General features: G+C 39.7%; 1 protein-coding gene across 1 annotated transcript in view; it reads right to left on the minus strand.

The window, feature by feature from the left end:
• Positions 1 to 16,551, minus strand: part of LOC145455963 (ephrin type-B receptor 3-like) — a gene marked incomplete at its 5' end in the record, with an annotated part of 60,241 nt that extends 43,690 nt beyond the window's left edge. The window contains one exon of the mRNA XM_080333994.1: positions 16,419 to 16,551. Coding sequence (XP_080190120.1) covers positions 16,419 to 16,551 — 133 coding nt within the window. The remainder of the gene's footprint in view (positions 1 to 16,418) is intronic.
• Positions 16,552 to 20,563: the final 4,012 nt, after the last annotated feature.

Consider the following 20,563-nt stretch of genomic DNA (forward strand, 5'->3'; position numbering starts at 1 on the left):
GACTGAAGAAAAACGCTGCACGCTTAATTTCACTCAATTCCAACCAGTAGAAGCGAAGCTATTAAAGTTAGAAAATTTTAAATTTAATAATAATACTATCAACCCCATAGAATTGTTCAGTCCGTGGTTTTGAACAACCCTAATGTACATCTCCAGGCACTATCATAGTCCTATGGGACTCGTATTTTTTAAGATCGAGTACGATGCAATTTATGTCGACTGTGGAGGGTGATTTTGTGTATCCTACATTCTCAACAAGCCTTGATACGTGACCATGACAAACGCGTCAAAGCGTCCTCTATAGACACACACCTGATTCACCCATCTCAAATAGTTTCTTCATTCAATATCCGGCGGAGCCTACTAGAATAAATATGCCTTTCTTTATTTGATTAATCCTCATTCCGAATTCGTACCGTTACTTGTGACTTATCGCATAGCGCCCTTGTTATTTCTTACAGAGTCGCGCGGCTATGTACAATATATTTTTCATAATTGAGAGGCGTATTACCGGCGAGAGGTAACCGCGTGGAGTTAGGCCGTAGCGGCGAACTGTTTGCTTATTATGATGGATGCCGGGTCGGCGCGTTTTAAGATGGTTTCGCGATAGAAGACGTATTCTATTTTAACGTATTTGTCAGTATTCTGATGTATCCACGCGAAAACCCACCCCAGATTAGTCATAAATATCAATTTACTTTGCACGTGACACAGGTGTTTCGGACGTGTAATTTTGGAACGAGATGTCGGCCGTCGTACGGACTCGCGCTCGCATTGCGTTCGGGCGTATGAGACATAATAATTATGAAATTTTATGCTTTAATTACATTTCTAATCTAATTACTGATTTTCTTGAAAATGCTACAGGGGAACTGTATCACGGGAAACGAGACAGACTTGGTGGACATTGACCATTGCCATTGTCATGCCTATGAGAATGAATTGAACTTGAATTTTGGTGTGTTTCTTTATAATTCGGGATTTAATGCAATTTCCAAGTTTTTGCGAACTCAAAAATTCTAATTCTAATATAGTTTGGAAAAAATAACTCTGTACGTATAGCTATCATTCTAATTTGGAATAGTTGAACATCTTATATTTGTCCAAGTCCAACTCTTCACTCATTATGTGACAGCTTAACGGACGGTTAACTTTTTTAGCATCACGATGTCACATGCCGATTTGTCCAGTGCCTCGCAGTGATTCTCGCAAAAGAAATGACCATTATTGTTTTGCCAATAATGGTAAAATCTGAAACAGTAAGTCGGGAATGAAAGAAGCAGCGATCGATAATCTGAACTCTTTCGAGTAAAATAATCAATGACATATCAAAAATAAATTATTTATCTTCACCCCAAAACTCGCCCATGCGAATTTGTTTGTTTTGCTTGCTCCTTTTATTGCGCGATCGTGTTTCGGTGTCAGGTTCGGCATTAGGAATGCAAAATAATCGCAATTTAAGGTGCACGCTCTCGCCCGACTGTCTGTCTTCTGTAATGTATATCTTTACCGCGAAAGGTATTTGGGGTATACGGGCCTAGCGCAATCGATTAATAGTATATTAAGTTCTTCAATCTATTTGAGTAATCCATTTCAAAAAGTGTGTCATTCCAATTATATTTAATTAAGCATCTGATAAGAAAACATATTTGGAAACAGTGCTACTGTGTGTCAACGTAGCAAAAATTACCGTTTGATCACAATGCAGTGAATTGCGTAACGCTACAGTACCAAACAATGTATGTAATAGCTTCTTGGAGGTACGTAACCTCAATATACAATTGAATAGTATCCATATGGAAATGAACCCGAATATTTTTGGCTGACAGGCTGTAACTCGTCGGGGGTAATCGTCAGAAACTGGTAAAAGAGGAAAGAACATTGTATATCAACACGGGTTTATTTCAATGCGAATATATTATTCAAATATTTTTGTAATGTTACGTAATGTTACAACATTAATAAAATCGATATGTGTCTGTAATTGGGGTTGCATTTAAAACAGAAATCGATAATACAAACATGTTAATAACATCTTTTTATTAGCCATGACGTCACGGATATTTAAATGTGACGTCATCGTGAATGACACTGACAATTGAAAATATAGTGTGAATACGGTTTCTTTGTCGACAAAGGCTTCCGATCCCCGTCTTAAACGGAGCAAAAAATATCTTTGAGCAGTAATACAGTGTGATGCAGCATTTTTACGGCCGGTGATCATCATCATCCGAACATCCATTTCGTACCAATGTTCGTTATCTACGTCCTACATCGGCTGAACCGACGACGATATCGAGGGTTCCAACCATTCCATAAACGTAAGTCGACTATATCGGGTGCAAATCGTCCGTAGGCTCATAGTACGTGTTTTTTTTTTATTGTTTTAAAACACCAGGTTTTTTACGTGCAACCTTATTTGTAATGGTGTATCTAATAAATTGGTACTGCCATATACATAAATACTTATTTTGCAATGACTATTTTGATGACAGGATTCGAGATACTGACACGAAATCTTTCAAAAACTAGACGTTGTCAAAGTAGTCTGTAACGAAGTACTTCAAGTTGAGTTTGGTTACTCTCACAATGACCATGACCATATATCGCAAAATGTTACAGGGATCAGAAGAATGTATTAGGATCGCATATACAACACAGGGAACCACAAGCTTCGAGTGTCGTGGTTTTGAGCCGATCACGAGTGCTAGGGCACAGTAAGCTTGAGTATAGTCAATGTTGTCAATGTCAATTTGATTTCACACGCGAAGAGTGTTCGCACTTCGGTTGAAGAACAAGACTTGGGCGCAGTTATTTGTTTACAGTTCTTCACACAACCCTCGACTAGGGAGGTCGATTGATTGGCCAAATGTTCATACGAGCTGCTAAGATAGTGTTACATGCGTCAAGCAAACCCTTCCTTGTGAGTTGCACAACTAACATATTTCAGCTTCTGTAACTTAGATTAAAATAAAAGGGTTCTTTTTCATATTACATTAGAATTAGAGCGATCGAATTTTTGAGACCTTGAAATTGAATTCAATTCCGAATTTGAAATATATACCGCAACAATCGAGTGCAGTTCATATCATATCATTCTCACAAGAAGCCGGATGTCAAAGGTCTGCACAGCAAGCTTGACTCGTTTCGCACTATACAGATCTCCAGTAGCATTTTCATGAGAACCAAAAATTAGACGAGAATTAAAATTAAAGCATAACAACATAGAACAAATTAGATTAGAATTACATTACCGGCATTTGCTACAACTTAGTCTAATTACTAGGGTTGTGGTGGGTTACCATATTTTGGTATCGGAAAAAGAGGACACTTTTTTCAAATAATAACAGTTAGTTTACCGTAATTGAAAACAGCTGATTTTGAAATATTCACTGAAAAAAGGTCATCACTTTGACTGGGCTCCCGGATTGCCCACTATTTATCGATACTTGTCTGGTGTTGACTGAAAAAAACTCCATATTTTTACTCCCGCGTCACCCGTGGTCTATCTTTTAGGCCAAAATTAACGTCTTCCGTGGTCATTTTGGACATTTTAGGCTAAAAAGGATGACATTTTGGCGAAGGAAGGACATTTCTTCAAAACGGAGGACAAATCCGCCTAAAGAAGGACGTACGGTAGCCCTACTAAGTACTAACTACACAACTGCTGTCACAATTACAAGACTGCATACATAATTAGGAATATCTCGATTATTCTGCCACGGAAAAGACAAGGCGACGGCTTGTTATAACGCAAAACAAACACGCCTATTACATCACATAGATTCTACTGAGATACTATAGAAGTTAAATTCTAATAATACATCTATTGACTGCGCATGATTCGTTATAATCCTGATGACAAAACGCCTTTTAGCAGTTCTGCTTGTAGCGTATCGCTGCGAAATGTTTATCGGCGTCAATCTAGCATGATTCCACCCGGATCAAATCTGATTACATGAGCCTTAAAGCTCGAAAATCTCAAATCTTAGGACTACATTTCCGCTGACTGCACACAGTTGTTACCAATAAACAGTTGACAGAAAATCTGTTGCTTCGTGAGAAAGGTCCAGCCGGGGCCTACGATACTTTCGTACCTACTTAGTATCGTAGGCCCCGGTCCAACGGTGAAGCGCGGTAGGTCATGTCTTCGTAATGTGAGTACACTACTCAAGCGTATTAGAAGATTCTGTACTCTTTGCGATGTACAATGCGAGGTAAGTCATCCCATGTATTAATTGCATGGTATTTTATTGAGACAAGACATATCGTGTCCACGCCAGTCCAAAACTAACTGCAATTGGCCGTGCGAGTCATACGTATCGCTGATGGATGCTGTCTATCTCACAAGCTGAGTTGATGCGAGGCACTTTGAGCTAGTCATTGGGGAATTCGTTGCAGTTCTTAACGTGAACTGCAGCGCATTAATGATACATGAAAATACATGGTAGTCTGATGATATGATACAGAAATTCACTCAATCTGCTATTATCTACTAAAACACTTCCGTTACCCCGTTTCTGGAAATGATCAGAGCTAAAGATAGACTTGCATAATGTATTCATATTGAAATAAGCCCGACTATTTTCGACTGGAACTCGTCAGGAGTAATCGTCAACAGATGGGCAACTAGATAATTCTAGTTGTCTAAATAGACTAATTAGAGCAAAATGCCGGTAATCTAATTCTAATAAAATTTGAGAAATGTTTCTATAGTGACTAATTTTAATTCTAATCTAATTTCCGGTTTTCCTGTAGATGCTATACGGGAGAACTGTATAGTTTGAAACGAGCCAAGCTTGCTGTACACAGACATTTGCTACGTTTTGATATTAACGTAACTTGATTCGATGACTAAGTTACAGAACTTCAACAATTGGATAATATAGTCGGGTTTGTTTCAACATGAATATAGGCAACAGCTATATACTGGGGTTTTGTACGTCCAAGACTTTCTGAAATATGAACAGTAGCGAGCATTCGCATTTCAAAGGTTTCTTCAAGACGAAAAAAACACGGGCCTATAGGAAGGGAAGACACAAATATAGGAAATGGTTTATCAGAGAAACCATAAGCTAGCCACTGATGACGCGATCTAGCGTAGCCGCGTGACCATACAAATCACAGTAATCAACGCGATGCTACTTCCCGTTCTCACGGCGTATCGGCATCATCATCTCCGACTAATTTGAAACAGATTATCTGCGCCGCACTGAAATAGCAACTAGGGCCGATGCTGTATGAGTTCATGAGCGACTTGAACGTGAGCACCAAGCAGCGAACATCAAATCAATCAGTTTTGAGATATTTTGAACTTGCTTGAACGTCTGCGACGGAGGCAGATGATATCAAGGCTATTCGAAAACCATATCTTCGAAACTATGGCATAAAGCACTGATATTGATACATTCAGAACCCCGAACCATACGCATCAAAGCTCCGACACCAAAAAGCCGCATGGCATCCGGTTTTGCGCGGAAAGAGCGCGCCAATTACGGGTAAATATTGTAATTTCCGATGGGCCGCAGCGGTAAATTAGTACGCTGCGAGATTCGGGCGAATCGCTACTAATTGATTATACATTCGTTGGTGTAATTGTCGGTGTCACTGACGTATGATTTGTGCGAGTCCCACGCCTTTTTCGAGCTAATTAGAACAATGAAAGGCAACGGGTAAACGGCCGTTTACACCGCGCTGCATATTTGCGTGTTGTCATCTTGTCAATCGTCTTGGACCTCACCCACAAAGAAATTATGGTGATTACGATATCCTGAACACAGTAAGAATGATGTTACATCGTCCTGCGACTGCTAGACTAGGAATATTGACATATTTCTTATAACTTGCAGGTGTCCAGATCTATAGCATTTCTAATTGCTAGTATTACACGCCCAAGCATGCCAATGGACATAAAGCTGCTCAAATAAATGCTCTAAAGTTTTGGAAATGCGCCTTAATATAGATCACATGTATTTTGAATATGGGCGCAATGTATCAGGGCTGAAAAGAGATCGTTTGTTTCGGTATTGGCTCAAATATCCGATATCGGTCTGGCTCTAATATACACCCATGTGCATTGTGCAATAATGATACAGCCTGCCCAAAACTTGTTTGAGGAAGTGTTTATAGCCCGATTATTGGCGCTAACGATAGGAAACTTCGTATCTAAAAGCGTATTTTGACGCGTTACCAACATATCACATCGTAATGCAAGTCAAAATTGCGCCTATCGCCCATTGCCTGCGCGCTTTCAGTATCTAGCTATAAGTTAAACAAAGATAAGTAAAAATAGTAGCCCGACTAGTTGTAAGATATTTTTGTAACAAACATCAGAAGTAAGTTCTCTTATAAGCAATCATAATAGTAAATCCGTCCCATACTACTGGACAAATGTTCCAATTCATGTATAACATCCAACGACACCAAAAGTAGTAATGTTAGTATAGTTTTAATAATGAAGGCTGTGTGGCTTGAACAGGTGTCAACGAATATCTTCGAGTGACACAGGTTAAGCAAATATACCTCATTCGGCTGCTAGCAATAAGAGTTGAGTATGAAACATCAGTGATTTTGTGTACCAGGTGGCAAACGACCATGACACAAACTCCACCGAACAAATATATGCGTCTGAACACTCATCGTCATTAGGGCTGCGCGCAATGATTCGATCACTCCAATCCGAATCGAGTACTGATACTAATACTACTACTTCTACTAAGTCTAACAGTCAATTCATAATCGAATCGTTATATTCCATGATTCAACGAGGAAGCGAACTTTAATTTCCCACAACATTTATTTGTAAGCTGGGGCTCAGCAAACCCGCTTATTTCACGCCCGTTTAGTCATAAACGATGACCAATCCCGAAGTCGACCCCCTTGATTTCGCAGATCGTGACCGAAAACTATTTTCAAATGACGCGGCGACAGAAATTCGTGACGCAAAACACAGGCTGCGCCGAGATTGAGAAATACCCGCTTCGGAGAACGAGTCGGGTTATGCAGAGGCTGTAAAAGCAGTCTGCTTTGTAAAGGTGCCAAAATCTTCTTGAGTTCCGGAGAAGCAGAAGTAAAACTTAAACTTCGTTACCGGCCACCTCTCGGTATACGACCTGTAAGCTTCTCGTATAGGATTCAAACCGTCTTGAGATGCATACAAATTGAAATATTTCCGCATTGAAATAAACCCGAATGTCTCCGGTTTACGCTTGTCTGGGATGATCGCCAGTCAACTATAACAGAGCATTGAAAAGAGCATTGTATATCAACAATCGCATCACCAAATACGTATGTTGATAGACAATGCTATTTCGTATGCCGTATTAGTTGCTGACGATTATAGTACCTCCGATAAGTATCAGCCAAAAATTATCGGGTTTATTTCAATATGAATATATTATTCAATTGTATATTGTTCCATCTCGAAGAGCCTATCCATTGTTAGGTATCAGCTGTGTCCGCCTGAAATATCCTTCGGACCCCGCCTGACCGCTGATTTATCAAACTAGATCATTCAGTCCCACTGACCGTAACCGATGTCATTCCTTTGCACTTTCCATTGTCTACTAAATTTTTAGTTTTATCAGACAAAGTGTAACGATTCTGCTTCGCAGAGATAAGCACTGGATTAAGGGGTGTTATTCTTGGTTATACAGCCTTTCCGTGATCCCCCCAACGGTTTACATATAAAATCCATCATAGACGTATCCTCCTTATGACACAGTTAATCCTTCACAGGTGATATCACCCATAATTCCATAGTTTAGTTACCTTGTCAGCCATAATTCTATATCAGCAAGTTCTCTTCAGAGCTCATCGCATGAGTCTATCAATAAAGCAAGTCTTTTTATCGCTAACGTATGAGTCAGTGTCTTCTGAGGGAGATTAAACATGGGCGCCGGCAGGTATGCACGGAGAAGCGCGTTGGAAATTTAGAGTTTTGGTGATTCCGTGGAATACCGAATCTCTTGATTTTGCTGCTAATTTGTCTTATTTTGCGCGATATTCTTACTGTGGAATTCGGTTGCGCCAGAAACAGATAGGTATTTATCATCTCCCAGCAAAAGAATATTGTCAACCAACGCCTGACCATCTGGTCAATCTTAGTCATTTTTGACCACTCCTATTAGGCTGCATGGCACTTTGTGCTATATGTTCTATATTATATAATGCGAACCATCGATGTTTACAGCCGCTCATTGATGGAAAATAGTGTAGAAACTATAATTCTATTGATAAATTAACTCTTAGCGACAAGTAACGTATAATTTCATTACTCGAAAAGTAATCTCTCTAGCTACTCGACACTAATCACAATTACTCGGTTCAAATTCGAGTACCCGGATCATTGTGCCAAGCAATAGCACAAACTCGTACAGCACCTGCTAAACCCGGTACGAAGTTCTGGTTTTGTATCAAGTTCGGTATTCATTTGCGATGCGCTGTTTATTCTTGCTATACAGCAAGCTAGTGTATATGATACAATTGTTGACATACTATGTTCTTTGCAATTATTTACTAGTTGCTGACGATTACCCCTGCCCAGTGTCAGCCGAAAATTCTCGGGTTTATTCCAATATGAATGTATATCATTCAATTGCATGCTGAAATCTAACGGCGATGTGCGACCTCATAGCAGCTCACATTTGTCTTCGACGTCTGTGGCCACTCGGATTACAAAACAAGCGATGAGTAACTCGACCGAAATCGCAGAGTTAACGACCCAGCTCTTTTAGATCCTTACTATTTTGAAACGGGACTCGCTTCGTTTACCTTTTGAGCCTCTGCAAGAGGACGAATCAACTACTGTAAGCCGTGAGTGGAAAAGGTGCATTTTCAAATTTCTATACCATAATAGGGTGGGGTTTGCTTTAGTGTACGTTCAGTAAACCGCACTTTCAGGCATACTTGGACAACTTGATAATTCTATTTGTACTTCTAATTTAATAAGTGAAATGTTCCTATGTTCTCATTTTCATTCTAATCTAATTTCTGATTTTCCTGGAAATGCAACAGGAGACCTGTACAGTAGGGCTCTTCAAAAATGACTCTTTTTCTCAAATCGTACTGGCTACTTGATAGAATTGTTAGGTTACCTAATTTTAGCCTACACACAAAATTTGGTTCAATTCCCGCCATTAGCCGCTTTGCTGCAGGAGAAGTTTCTATTTGCTATATAAAAATAAATAATAAAAAATTTGAAAATTTTCAGTTCACCCCATGAAAGTGTTAGTCTGTCTATAGAAACGATGCTCACCAAATTTGGTTCAATTCCAACCCGTGGAAGCGGAGTTATTGCCGTCGAAAAATTTGGATTTGAATAAAATAGTATTTACGGTGACCGATTCTGTGTTTATTTATTATAGTGGTGCTCACCGTAAATACTATTTTATTCAAATCCAAATTTTTCGACGGCAACAACTCCGCTTCCACTGGTTGAAATTGAACCAAAATTTTGGGATATCTAAGCGTGGTACAAGAAGGCAGAACCCACTACACCCCTGTCCTTTATCTCCATAGGAATTGATGTAGTTCACTCATTTTCGCCCATTGCAAGGGCGTGGAATCACCATTTCGTATCTGAAAGTGTAGTTTACCTGGATTACGTACTACCGTATGGTAAAAATAGCCAAAACACACTGTATTCGTTTCACAGTGTGTATGATGTTATTTCGAGCGCCTTTTCTAAAAACCAGGTCACCTTGGTTAGCAATCGCGATCATGATCTGGGTGTGAAATTGCGGTCTGACCAAATGTTGACGGAAAAATAAATTTGATAGCGGTGATCGCAAACGACACGCCGGCCACAAATTCTTGACTAAAGCCGATGGTAAATGTGACGTACACAATGGTGACGCAACCGCAAACTGCTTCGGACCAGAGTTGGTCAACTTCAAAACATTCCGATTTTCCAAATTAAATTACAGTTATAATACTACATTTTTTTTTCGAATTATAACGACTGAATTCACAGAATCAGGTTCAGTTCATATCAAATCAAAGTTAATAATTCTCATAACCATAAGAATGGCAATTGTCTGTACACGAAACTTGGCTCGTTTCGCACTATACAGTTCTGCTGTAGCATTTTCAGGGGCACCAGACATTAGATTAGAACTAAAATTAGAGCATAGAAACATTTCACAGATTAGAGATTAGTATTAAATTATCTAGTTGTACGAGTCAGCCCCGGACCACTTTATTTTCCAATGGTCATCGCCAAGGTATCGCGTTCATGCTTCGGAAATAGGTGATTGAAAGGAAATGTCATCGATCTGTCGCGGTCAAACTTCCGTTCGATATCACAGCCTCACAAACATCGAAAAAATGCAAACCGCGACCATTCATTTCTGGCGCTTTCTCCCCGGGAGGAAGCATGCACGGCTAGTCAAAGACGGAATGTTTCGCGTCCTTTACCTTTCGGGGTAAAGTGATCCTTCGGTTGTTTACGACGAATTCTGATGAAATTGACCAAATCGTTTGGACACAGAGGCACCCGAAAAACTGATTGATTTGTAACTAAAGATACTGTTGGAGGTACAAAACTAAATTTACAATTTAATACTATATTGATATCGAAATAAACCCGAACATTTCAGGCTGACACTCGTAGGGGTAATCGTTAGTAATTTGTAGAGATTTCAGTAGAGCTTTGTGTACTTATCTATGTTGAATGTTGATATACAAAGTTCTCCGAAATCTCTTCTACTGCCAGTGTAAAATATTCGGATTTATTATAATACGAACGTATTATTCAACAATTTGTAACTGGAGGAATAAATTATTGTGAGACAACAGACAAGTATTGAACCCATACGTGATCGCTGGTCAGTACTGAGCCGGTGTGTTCGTTATAACCACCATTTTCGGTTGTAATCGTTGTAAACCAAGGACGACTCTACGTCTCTGCATCTGTGGCATTCCAACATACACCTTCAATACCCCAGAAACAAATGTGAATTACCTGCGCAATCAGTTTTCAAACACATCGAAGTAATTTCCTCGTCATGTCTGAAAATATCACGCTTTGGCAACATCCAAACAAAAACAATTATCGCTTATCCATTTGTTGGACAAAATATTGAACTTCGTTTTTGGCCAAGTTATTTTATTTTATTTATTTGCGCCGAGTCGGGATGCCTAGCACACGATTGTTACTCATCGCTGAATCATGTCCGCAGGTACAGTCATTGTCTGAAAGCTTAAGTTCCGCTTGATGGACATCGCAGAAAGGTATCAAAGCCTGCGTATGCCATGGTCTGCTGATCAAAAAGAAATGCGTGTCTCTAGTGGGAATATTACATGCATGCAGAATACGTCTGAGCATAAATTTCAACAGAATCCCAAGACCTCTTTTCTTCCAAATGGAATCTTTATGAATAGATGTCCAGTATTGATTTGGTTCGCCTAAAGCAGGGAGACTCAACTGGCAGACCGCGGTCCGAATGCCGACCATTTCATCGTTGCATCCGGACCTCATCTGTCTCGCTAGCTGCGAATAGTTTTTGAGCAGAACCAAATCGATTACCGTAGACTTGCAAAAACAAAGTGAAGTGTTTTTATTCTTTTTGTTCCGCACTTCTGGCAGCGTTTTCAAACATGAACTTTAAACAGGATAGATTTCGCAACAGTATGGCCACTGGCCAGTGAAAACCTTCACCAATGCCTTCGACTCGATCTCGTCACTTTAAAACCCAAAAATCGAGAATTAGCAAGACCTAAAAATGCCCTGTCTCCCACTAGCCCGATGCTTTTTGTAATACCGCTTTACCGAATTTGGTATATAGGTAGAACGAATATTTGTATGACAGTATTTGAAGAGATTCTTGGAGGTACAGAACTTCAATATACAATCCAATTGTATGACAATAATTTTTTTCATGAGAGTGATTACAGACTGAAGCCTTGCTAAACAGAGGTTGTGTATCCCTGGCCTGAAGTCTTGGGTAATATATTAAATTAATATTTTTGCTTGGATGCTTATCCATAACCCAAATCCAACTGCTGTCCTAGTTGATGACACAGGAGTTTTATACACACCACAAATAGAACTCGTCGATGTCTAGTTGGATTTCCCAAACCAAACAAACAATCCATCACATTAGACAGCTTCAGCCGGTGTGCACTGTGCAGTGTGCAGGGTGTCATCATAGGCTTAGCCCATCGCTATATACATAGATATCGGTGCGATGCGATCGTTTGTTAGCGTGGCAGCGATGTGGCGCCAAGCGCTAGCAATATATAGTCATTAATCGCCATGACGCATAAGTTAATAAAGAATTCACTGAATATTTCTCATATGAAGAATATCGACGGATTTGTTATGAGCCAAAGTTTATTGACGCGTGAGCGAATATTTCGTGACTTGTGAGCTACTGTTGAGTCAGACTCGCTTCGTCTCAGACGAGAGGCAATTACGAAGTTACAGCTCTTTGCGTAAAGTTCTAATCAAGGCAAATATGGATCTATTTCGTTCTAGACCAGTGGCTCTTAATCGCCTGTTCCTGTTAAGGTTCCAAAGTTTTCAAGTTTGCAAATCTATTACATAATTTCATATCTAAATTGCAAAATGCATGAAATTAGATGGGCCTACTTGTCCATTAATGGAAAATAGGTCTACTCTGGACTTATCGTACGTCCCAATGCTGCAATGCACCAAACTGTTTAAATATATAGCCTAAAACTTTTCCAAGGCCAGTGAAAGCTAAGAAATGTCTATTGGTTGTATTTCGACACTACAATTTAGCAACATTTTGAATCTAATAGAGGCATGCAGACACCAACAGCAAAGTCACAAAATACAAACAAACTTAAAAAATCAAGTTGCTGGTTTCAACGCATTAACTTCAATAGAGCCACGAAAAAGAAGTGGAATATCAAAATCGTAATAGCAAGTTTCTCATTACATTGAACTTTTAATGCTAGCATTTGAGTTGCAAGCATTTGTCCTAATTATATTTGAAGAGCTTCTTGGAGGCAATGGATGCTAATTATATTTATGGTTAATTTGATATTTGAAGGTTCACCAGTTTTGCAAAGATTATTTAGAAATATGACCGTTCCTAAGCTGGAAAGGTTGAAAACCACTGCTCTGAACAATGACTTTGAAGGCTCAGACACTTGAGATAGCGCAAAATGTTGAGGCGGACAGATATTTAATCACCATGCTCAAGTTCGAACGAGATTGCCCTCTGTGAGAATTTGCGGATCAAAATGTAACACGCGGGCGCGACGCAACGCCAAAGCTGACTTGATCTTTGCATTCCGCGAATCTCTCGAGCCGTAAAAGGCCAAAGAGCCTTGGGAACAGTTTGATAAACAAGCGAAGCTCGGCGTACAATTTCAAAACAGTACAATTACACGCTCCGATGCAGCCGTTCTTTCGTCATAATTGCACATGCACGCTGGCGAGACAGCCATATGTTTCTCATTGAGAATTTTTTACATAGACAACTACTTCAAGAGATTCTTGGAAGTACAGTACCGGTACTTCAGTGTGCAATTGAATAATATTTTCGTATTAAAATATAACCAATGAATATATTATGCCTTTAGATAGCTACATCCGCCAAACTGACGAATAACTTGTTTTGACGCTTCTTAGGTACTATACCTGGAAAATTATCACTCATTTTGAGACATGTTATTTTATTGTCGAACGAAAATGTGCGGCAGTGTTAAAATTGAGAGATAGTGTCACAAAATGAAGTAAAATACTCCGTAATAGACCAAGAATCTGGAAATAAGAGAACTCCTACGACTATGCAGCTGCACCATCTCTATGACGAAGTCAGAGTTCAATCTCATAAGCATGAGAAATAAGAGAACGACAAATGTATGCTCACCAGGCATGGCTCGTTTCGCACGATACAGTTCTCCCGTAGCAATTTCAGTAACACCAGAACCAGAAATTATATTAAAATTGATATTTTAGCGTAGAAACATTTTACAATTTAGATTAGAATTAAATTATCGGCAGTTCGCTCTCTAATTCGATAAGTAGAACTATCTAGTTGTCCATCTCTGATTACGGTTACTGTAGCGGGTGTGGTGTATAGCGGATAACGTGTAGGTGTAATAGTATCAATTCAAATGCATCTCAGCAACATCATCATTCACGTTTGCAGTCGGCCAACATCCCACTTGAAAGACGGTATACCGGCGATCGTGCATTCGATATTATACCGTCTGAGATGCCTTTGAGTTTTTTTAATACCATTATACCGCCGTAAAGATAGACGGATATGTTATTCCGCGAACAATAATGGATGTATGCGCACCTTTTGTGTCTGATTTATTGAACTATCTGCGTTGCGTGGCTCTGAATAAACAGTTATGACATTAGAATCGTCGAGACGTTGGCCACTCCGGCACGAGCGATCGCTTTGCGTCACGACCATGCACTCATTAGATCGAAATGAATTTTATTGATATAATATGGTACGCAATTATCAAGCTCTGTATACCTCACAAATATCTGTGACATTGAGGTCAGCTATTTACCGCCGTGTGTTCTACAGGATTTAGCGTCAACTCGGTACAAAGTTGAATCAGGTAAACATCCGTAAACCTCAGATTTCGCGCTAATTTTCCGCTTCAAATGAACACGAAGACTGAATATTACGTGCCGTTTCGCGCGACGAAGGCGAAATAATTCAGGTTGACGATTTATGATAACACACGATCGCCAATCACCAATTCACTAACATGTTAATCTTGCTACTACGATGGAATTGACACATCTAACAGCTATAATACACGATGAGTGTATGGCAGCATTAACTCTACGATGACTTCTATTAGAGGTGCGACTTTTCACGCAGACATGCCACTGCCGCTACAGCGCATCTTGCGTCTATCATGACAATAATCGTAAGTTGACTCTTGAATCGTAATTCACGACCCGCTCAAACGGTTGAATTTTATTGATCAATTGCTGATAGCCATTAGGCATAACAGAACGGCACAGGAGTTATCGAATACTCCAACGAACAATGTCTCTCCACGAGGTCTCACTATTACGTAGCGACTACACCCACATTCAGACGCATTTTTAAACACTCAGTTTGTGCAGCTAGAAAATGTTCAGCTTTTCCAAATTAGATTAGAATTAGAACTATCGCTAAGCAGTTTTGTTTCGAATTAGATACGAAATAGAAATACTGAATTTGCCAAAACTTTTAAAGTTCCGCATTAGTAAAAAATACAACAAAAATCATCTTAAGTTAATATCGAATGACAGTTCCTTCTCATGAGTATGAGTATGTCAAATGTCTGTACACCGAGCTTGGTTCGTTTGACACCATGCAATTCTTCTGTATTACTTTCAGAAGAAGCAAAAATTAAATAATATAATATAATAAAATACAATTAAAATTAGAACATGGAAACATTTCACAAATTAAATTAGAATTCGATTTCGCTCTAATACTGTAATCAAACAGATGGAATTATCTAGTTGTCCAAGTCTGTCAGTAAGATACCCTCCCAAACTGGCTCGCAGAAATCCACCACTGAAAGTTTTCCTGGACAGTGTGACATGGACACTCTGGCAGCAATGATTTATGGCGTTTGATAGCAAGGTCGCATAAAATCGCATAATCCCAGTGAAGCAAAAACAAATGTTTCCAAACATAATCTTTATCTCACGAAGAAACACGCGCGATCGGACTTTTCGACGCCAGACTCGTCACACGATTATCTCGCCGAGTCAAATTTAAGAAAACCCATCGCCGTACGACGCAGAACTTGTTTACAAATAATCGCCGCTACAGGCATGACCTGTCGCATAAACACCGCGAGCATACACATCCGCATTCTCAAAGCGCGCGCGTATTTTAGTGGGCATAGATTTGAGTAACTGTACCTCAGAAGTAATGCCGCTCGCTACAACAGTAATGACCATATCTGCAAGCATTGCACTGTAGCATGAATCCATATCCTATCCTATCATATCCTCCAGTCAAGTAATAATGATTTGACCTTAACAACTTGGTAATCTGAGAGAAAGAACTAAGAAAGAACTAAGAAGCAGTCGTTAGTTTACTTGGTCAGTAGTCAGTTTAGTTGTTGTTATATTTAGTATTATTGGTGTTTCGATATCAATGGTCAATGATCATGTTACACCAGGCCGATATTCCTTAGAATTTTTCCTGAGATACTGACTTTTGTAAAAGAGCAGAAGCCTAGATAAACTCCAACACTTATGTCAGTTTAGTTAACTACAAGTCAATGTTCGGACTTCCAAGTACCGAAGACAACCTGTCTGTAGTTCATGTTGCCTGGTTAAACTGTCTTGTTTATACTATGCAGCTATATTTATGGTTGACAATTAAACATTGCCATGACACTTATTGAGTATCGGCACCTGAATGTCAAATGCAAATAAACCCCTACGAATCATGAGTAATATATCTTACCTTCGTACGCATCGGTGAAGTGTACGGTATGCAGCAGAAATATTGGGAGTATCCGAATCACAAGCACACTGAAAATCCAATTTTTGTAAGTAAATCCCTTTATTATATATTCTCCGCAAGAGACACGTTGAAACGATCATATAATTTTAGCGCTGTTTGATCTGTTTATTTTCTAGTCATCTAAAATGGAGAAACATTTAAGTTTAACACTGAGTAGCTGAAATTCATACCACGAATCAAGTAGGCCTGTCTCTCTCTTCCCCCCCCCCTCTCTCTCTCCTTCTCTCTCTATCTCCCTCTCTCTATATATATATATCTCCCCCTCTCTCTCTCTCTCTCTCTCTCCCTCTCTCTCTCTCTCTCCCCTCTCTCTCTCTCTCTCTCTCTCTCTCTTCTCTCTCTCTCTCTCTCTCTCTCTCTCTCTCTCTCTCTCTCTCTCTCTCTCTCTCTCTCACACACACACACACACTCTTCAAGATCAAACTAAATTTGAGCCCCACATACAACTGTGTAGATACGAGATGGCAATCGTCCAAAAGCGGGTCATTCCGAGTCAGCTCATGCTCGCGAATCACTATTTGCGTGCCACGGTAGCCGACTTCTTATCCTTTGCAGATTATCTAATGTAAATAACGAAATGAGTCAATGGAGGACAATATTTCAACAACAATTTCGGTGTTGCCGAGCTACACCATATCCGCCATATCTCGGACTGACACGTGAATTACAAGGGACTATGAAAAGTTGGTTGACATACTCGTGACTCTCCGAGTTGAACTAAAATCTTATCCAGTATAAGAAAGCCATAATAGCGAAGACATATATAGCATAAGTTAATTTGAAGGCTTGCTATCAAGGCTAGATGTATTGTGCCTATTTAGCTTTTCGCAAAATTCCTTAGCATAAAGCTGATCCCGGGTTTCCTGCTAAAATTCAACAACATACCATATGAGAAAGGTGAACTGTGGCGAAGACAGCAAGCCGGCAGTCAACCCTCAACTTGAAATTGTTCAGTTGCTCACTCTCTACGGCGGTATTCGACACCGATTACCCTGCATGCCTTTCTCTCAAGACGAAATCGCTTAGATTTTGTTACCAACTGTCAATCAGACTGTCGTTGAGCATATCCATTGTCCATTGTCCACATACAAGCAGTTTCTACTGAGTGCATACTACATAGTCTGCGCCCGAGATTACCGGACCAGGGACCATGATCTTACATGACTATTTCGCCTACCGACACATGCCAACTCCATTTCATCCCTTGCCCTTTTTTATGTTATCATATCTTCTATTAGCCTCTATATATTTACATGTTCTGGGGCAAGGTGGGTGTCTGATTGAAAGACTAATATAAGTCGTTTCGGCACCTTCCTATCTTTTCATTGTATCGCAATTACGTGGTGTTTTGAATTGATGGAATTATTAATACGCTGAACTGACCTGTTCAGTGAACTTAATTGTAACGACACCCTCTGAGAATGATCATTGCATCTGCTGATTATCTGAATGAACTGCGTAAAAATCTTCGATAATCAAATTTTTATCATCCACCAGTATGACTTACACTCACTCGGTTCACGTATTCCTCTGGTATCTCGATTTTCTTCGTTGATTTGGAGCTCGTTAAAACTCACTGAATGACGACATCATGATCACTCAAGACCTCAGGAGCCATTGTAACATGACGCGTTCTAATTAAAGCGAATTATGAACAATAACGAAGTTTCTCGCAACCCTCAAAACTCCATGACGATGCAATAATTGATTGCGTTTGGAAGAGTATGATATTTTCTGCCCTTCTGACGAACTAGCGCAGCTTTCCTGAAAACTGCTTACACTGCACTACATTATACTAGACTACACTACATTTACTTCATTTCTACTGGTAAAGAACGTGACAACTCCAGGATGAGTGAATTTATCAGATCATATCGACGATCTTTCCTACTCTCGATACGCGCACGCTTTCTATGCCGACTGGTGCGTTGTCGGAATGCGGCAAGTGCGACAACCATACACCGACGTACGCCTACGACGGACACATCGATATCGCCTTAGTATCGTATTCGTACACTTCAAAATAATAGCAGTTGATCAATTGAATAATACGATCATATTGTAATAAACCATAATATTTTCGGCTGATAGTCCTCAGGGGTAATCTCCAGCAAGTAGCAGAGAATTGAGTCGCTGACGATTACCCCTGACGAGTGGCAGCCGAAAATAGTCGGGTATATTTTAATACGAGTATACACAATTTCAATTCAATACTATTGTGTACCTCTAAGAGTCCATACAGTTGATGAACCTCAAAGGTATCCTTCCGATACAGCATCTTCGTAACACATTCGGCAAGCTTCACGAGAAAATTTGAAACACTAGGAATGTCATTTTCTATACAAATCGCACGAATTCCTGCTTGCTTTTACCAGGACTATAACCATAAAACCTTTCTCTACGTATCCAACGCTCAGTTTCTGGATGCACAGTTATCGTTACATAGAATTCGCGTACAACTCAAGTTAGTATAACCTCTTTCCGTATTGTACAAACAGAAGAAGTCGATGACCCGTCAAGCCAGAAACGCGTAGCCGCTAAATAGATGTAGATTTTTACTCCTTCAACCTCGCTAATAATTCACGCCACTGACCCGATAAAAATAGCGAGAGAAATATTTGGGAACAAAAAAAGCGGATTCGCGAAAAAGAGAGGAAACAAAACTCACGCTTCGGCGAGCGTTAGATAGCGCACATGACTGGCACAAATTATTTTGAAAATCTTTAGTTAACCGACTGCACAGATTTCTGTAAAATTTCAGGTGGCAGACACTGATCAATGTCTCAAAACAATTTTATTTGAGAACGAAAGCATTGGAATAGATGGGCAAATGGTCGCCTATTTACACGATCAATTGCTGCAGCCTAATGTGAGACATATTTAGACGCCACCAAGATCGTCCAGGCAAGACCGTGAAGCATTTGACTTCGATTTTGATCAAAGAGAAAATTCTCTACTAGCTGCTGACAATTACCTCTGACGAGTTTCAGTCGAAAATATACGGGTTCATTTCAATATGTATGTAATATTTAATTGTATAATGAAGTTATCTACCACCAAGACGCTCTTCAAATAATAATAAAAAATGTATTTCGTTACTAACTGCACAATGCACATGCGTCAATAATGATACTGCGAACTTCATGCATAAGTTTGGCTCGTTAAAACTCTCTCATCCCACGCAATTTCAAACCTCCAGTAGGCTACACGACGAGTCGTGAGCAAGACAACCCCCTACTCGAAACAATAAAGAAATTATGACGATATAGTAATGAAACCACTCCACTATGACGGTCCCTACAATGACTGAAGGAAGCTGAGAACGATTCGAGTCCATTCGTTTACTCTTCAATCGCGAATTTCGCTGAAAACTACGAGCTAATTGTTGTAAAAATCCCGCTGGAAGTTGTAACATCATTACCCGTGATAAATCCATTGTTCGCCCCCAACTAAAAGTCAGTTCCGGTAATTGCTTGTTTAGAGCAGAACTCCTAACTTCATCTTAGTTCAACTTTCGACCCGTCGTATTATGAGACAGATCACGGCAATCAGTGATGCCATGGTTGTTAAAGGAGTTATTGGAAAATTAACTGAAGGCTACCGGATTACACAAAGGTTGCAACACTGTTACCCAATCAGAGCCATATCATGAGGTATATGTCGGACATGCAGATTGCTCAGAATGCTCACGGATCAGACATGTAGGATTGTAGGTCTACTAACTACTGGATTTTCAAAATGCTCAACTAGAACTAGAACTATAATGACCGTTGAAAACGCAACTAACTAACTAAAACACAACCAACAAATAGTTGATACTATCAAGCGCAACTAGAACTAGAACTAATCAAAAACCAGTAGGTAGTTCACCGCCATTACACTTGATTGGCAGTTTGTACAAGTCTTAACACTATACTTTCCAATCGCCACCGGATGAGTTACGTCGGCCATGCAGATTGCTCCCTGATAGCTCAGAGAAAAAGTAGGATCGTTGTAATTCGGTGTGATTTGTTGATCAAACAGAAAACATCAATTCAAAACAATCGTTGATAAAGGACTTTGTTTCGGATACATGCTCGAGAAAG

The sequence above is a fragment of the Botryllus schlosseri genome, chromosome 14 (assembly GCF_051294905.1).
Source record: "Botryllus schlosseri isolate E-star chromosome 14, Bs_hap1, whole genome shotgun sequence".
Classification (NCBI taxonomy): domain Eukaryota; kingdom Metazoa; phylum Chordata; class Ascidiacea; order Stolidobranchia; family Styelidae; genus Botryllus; species Botryllus schlosseri.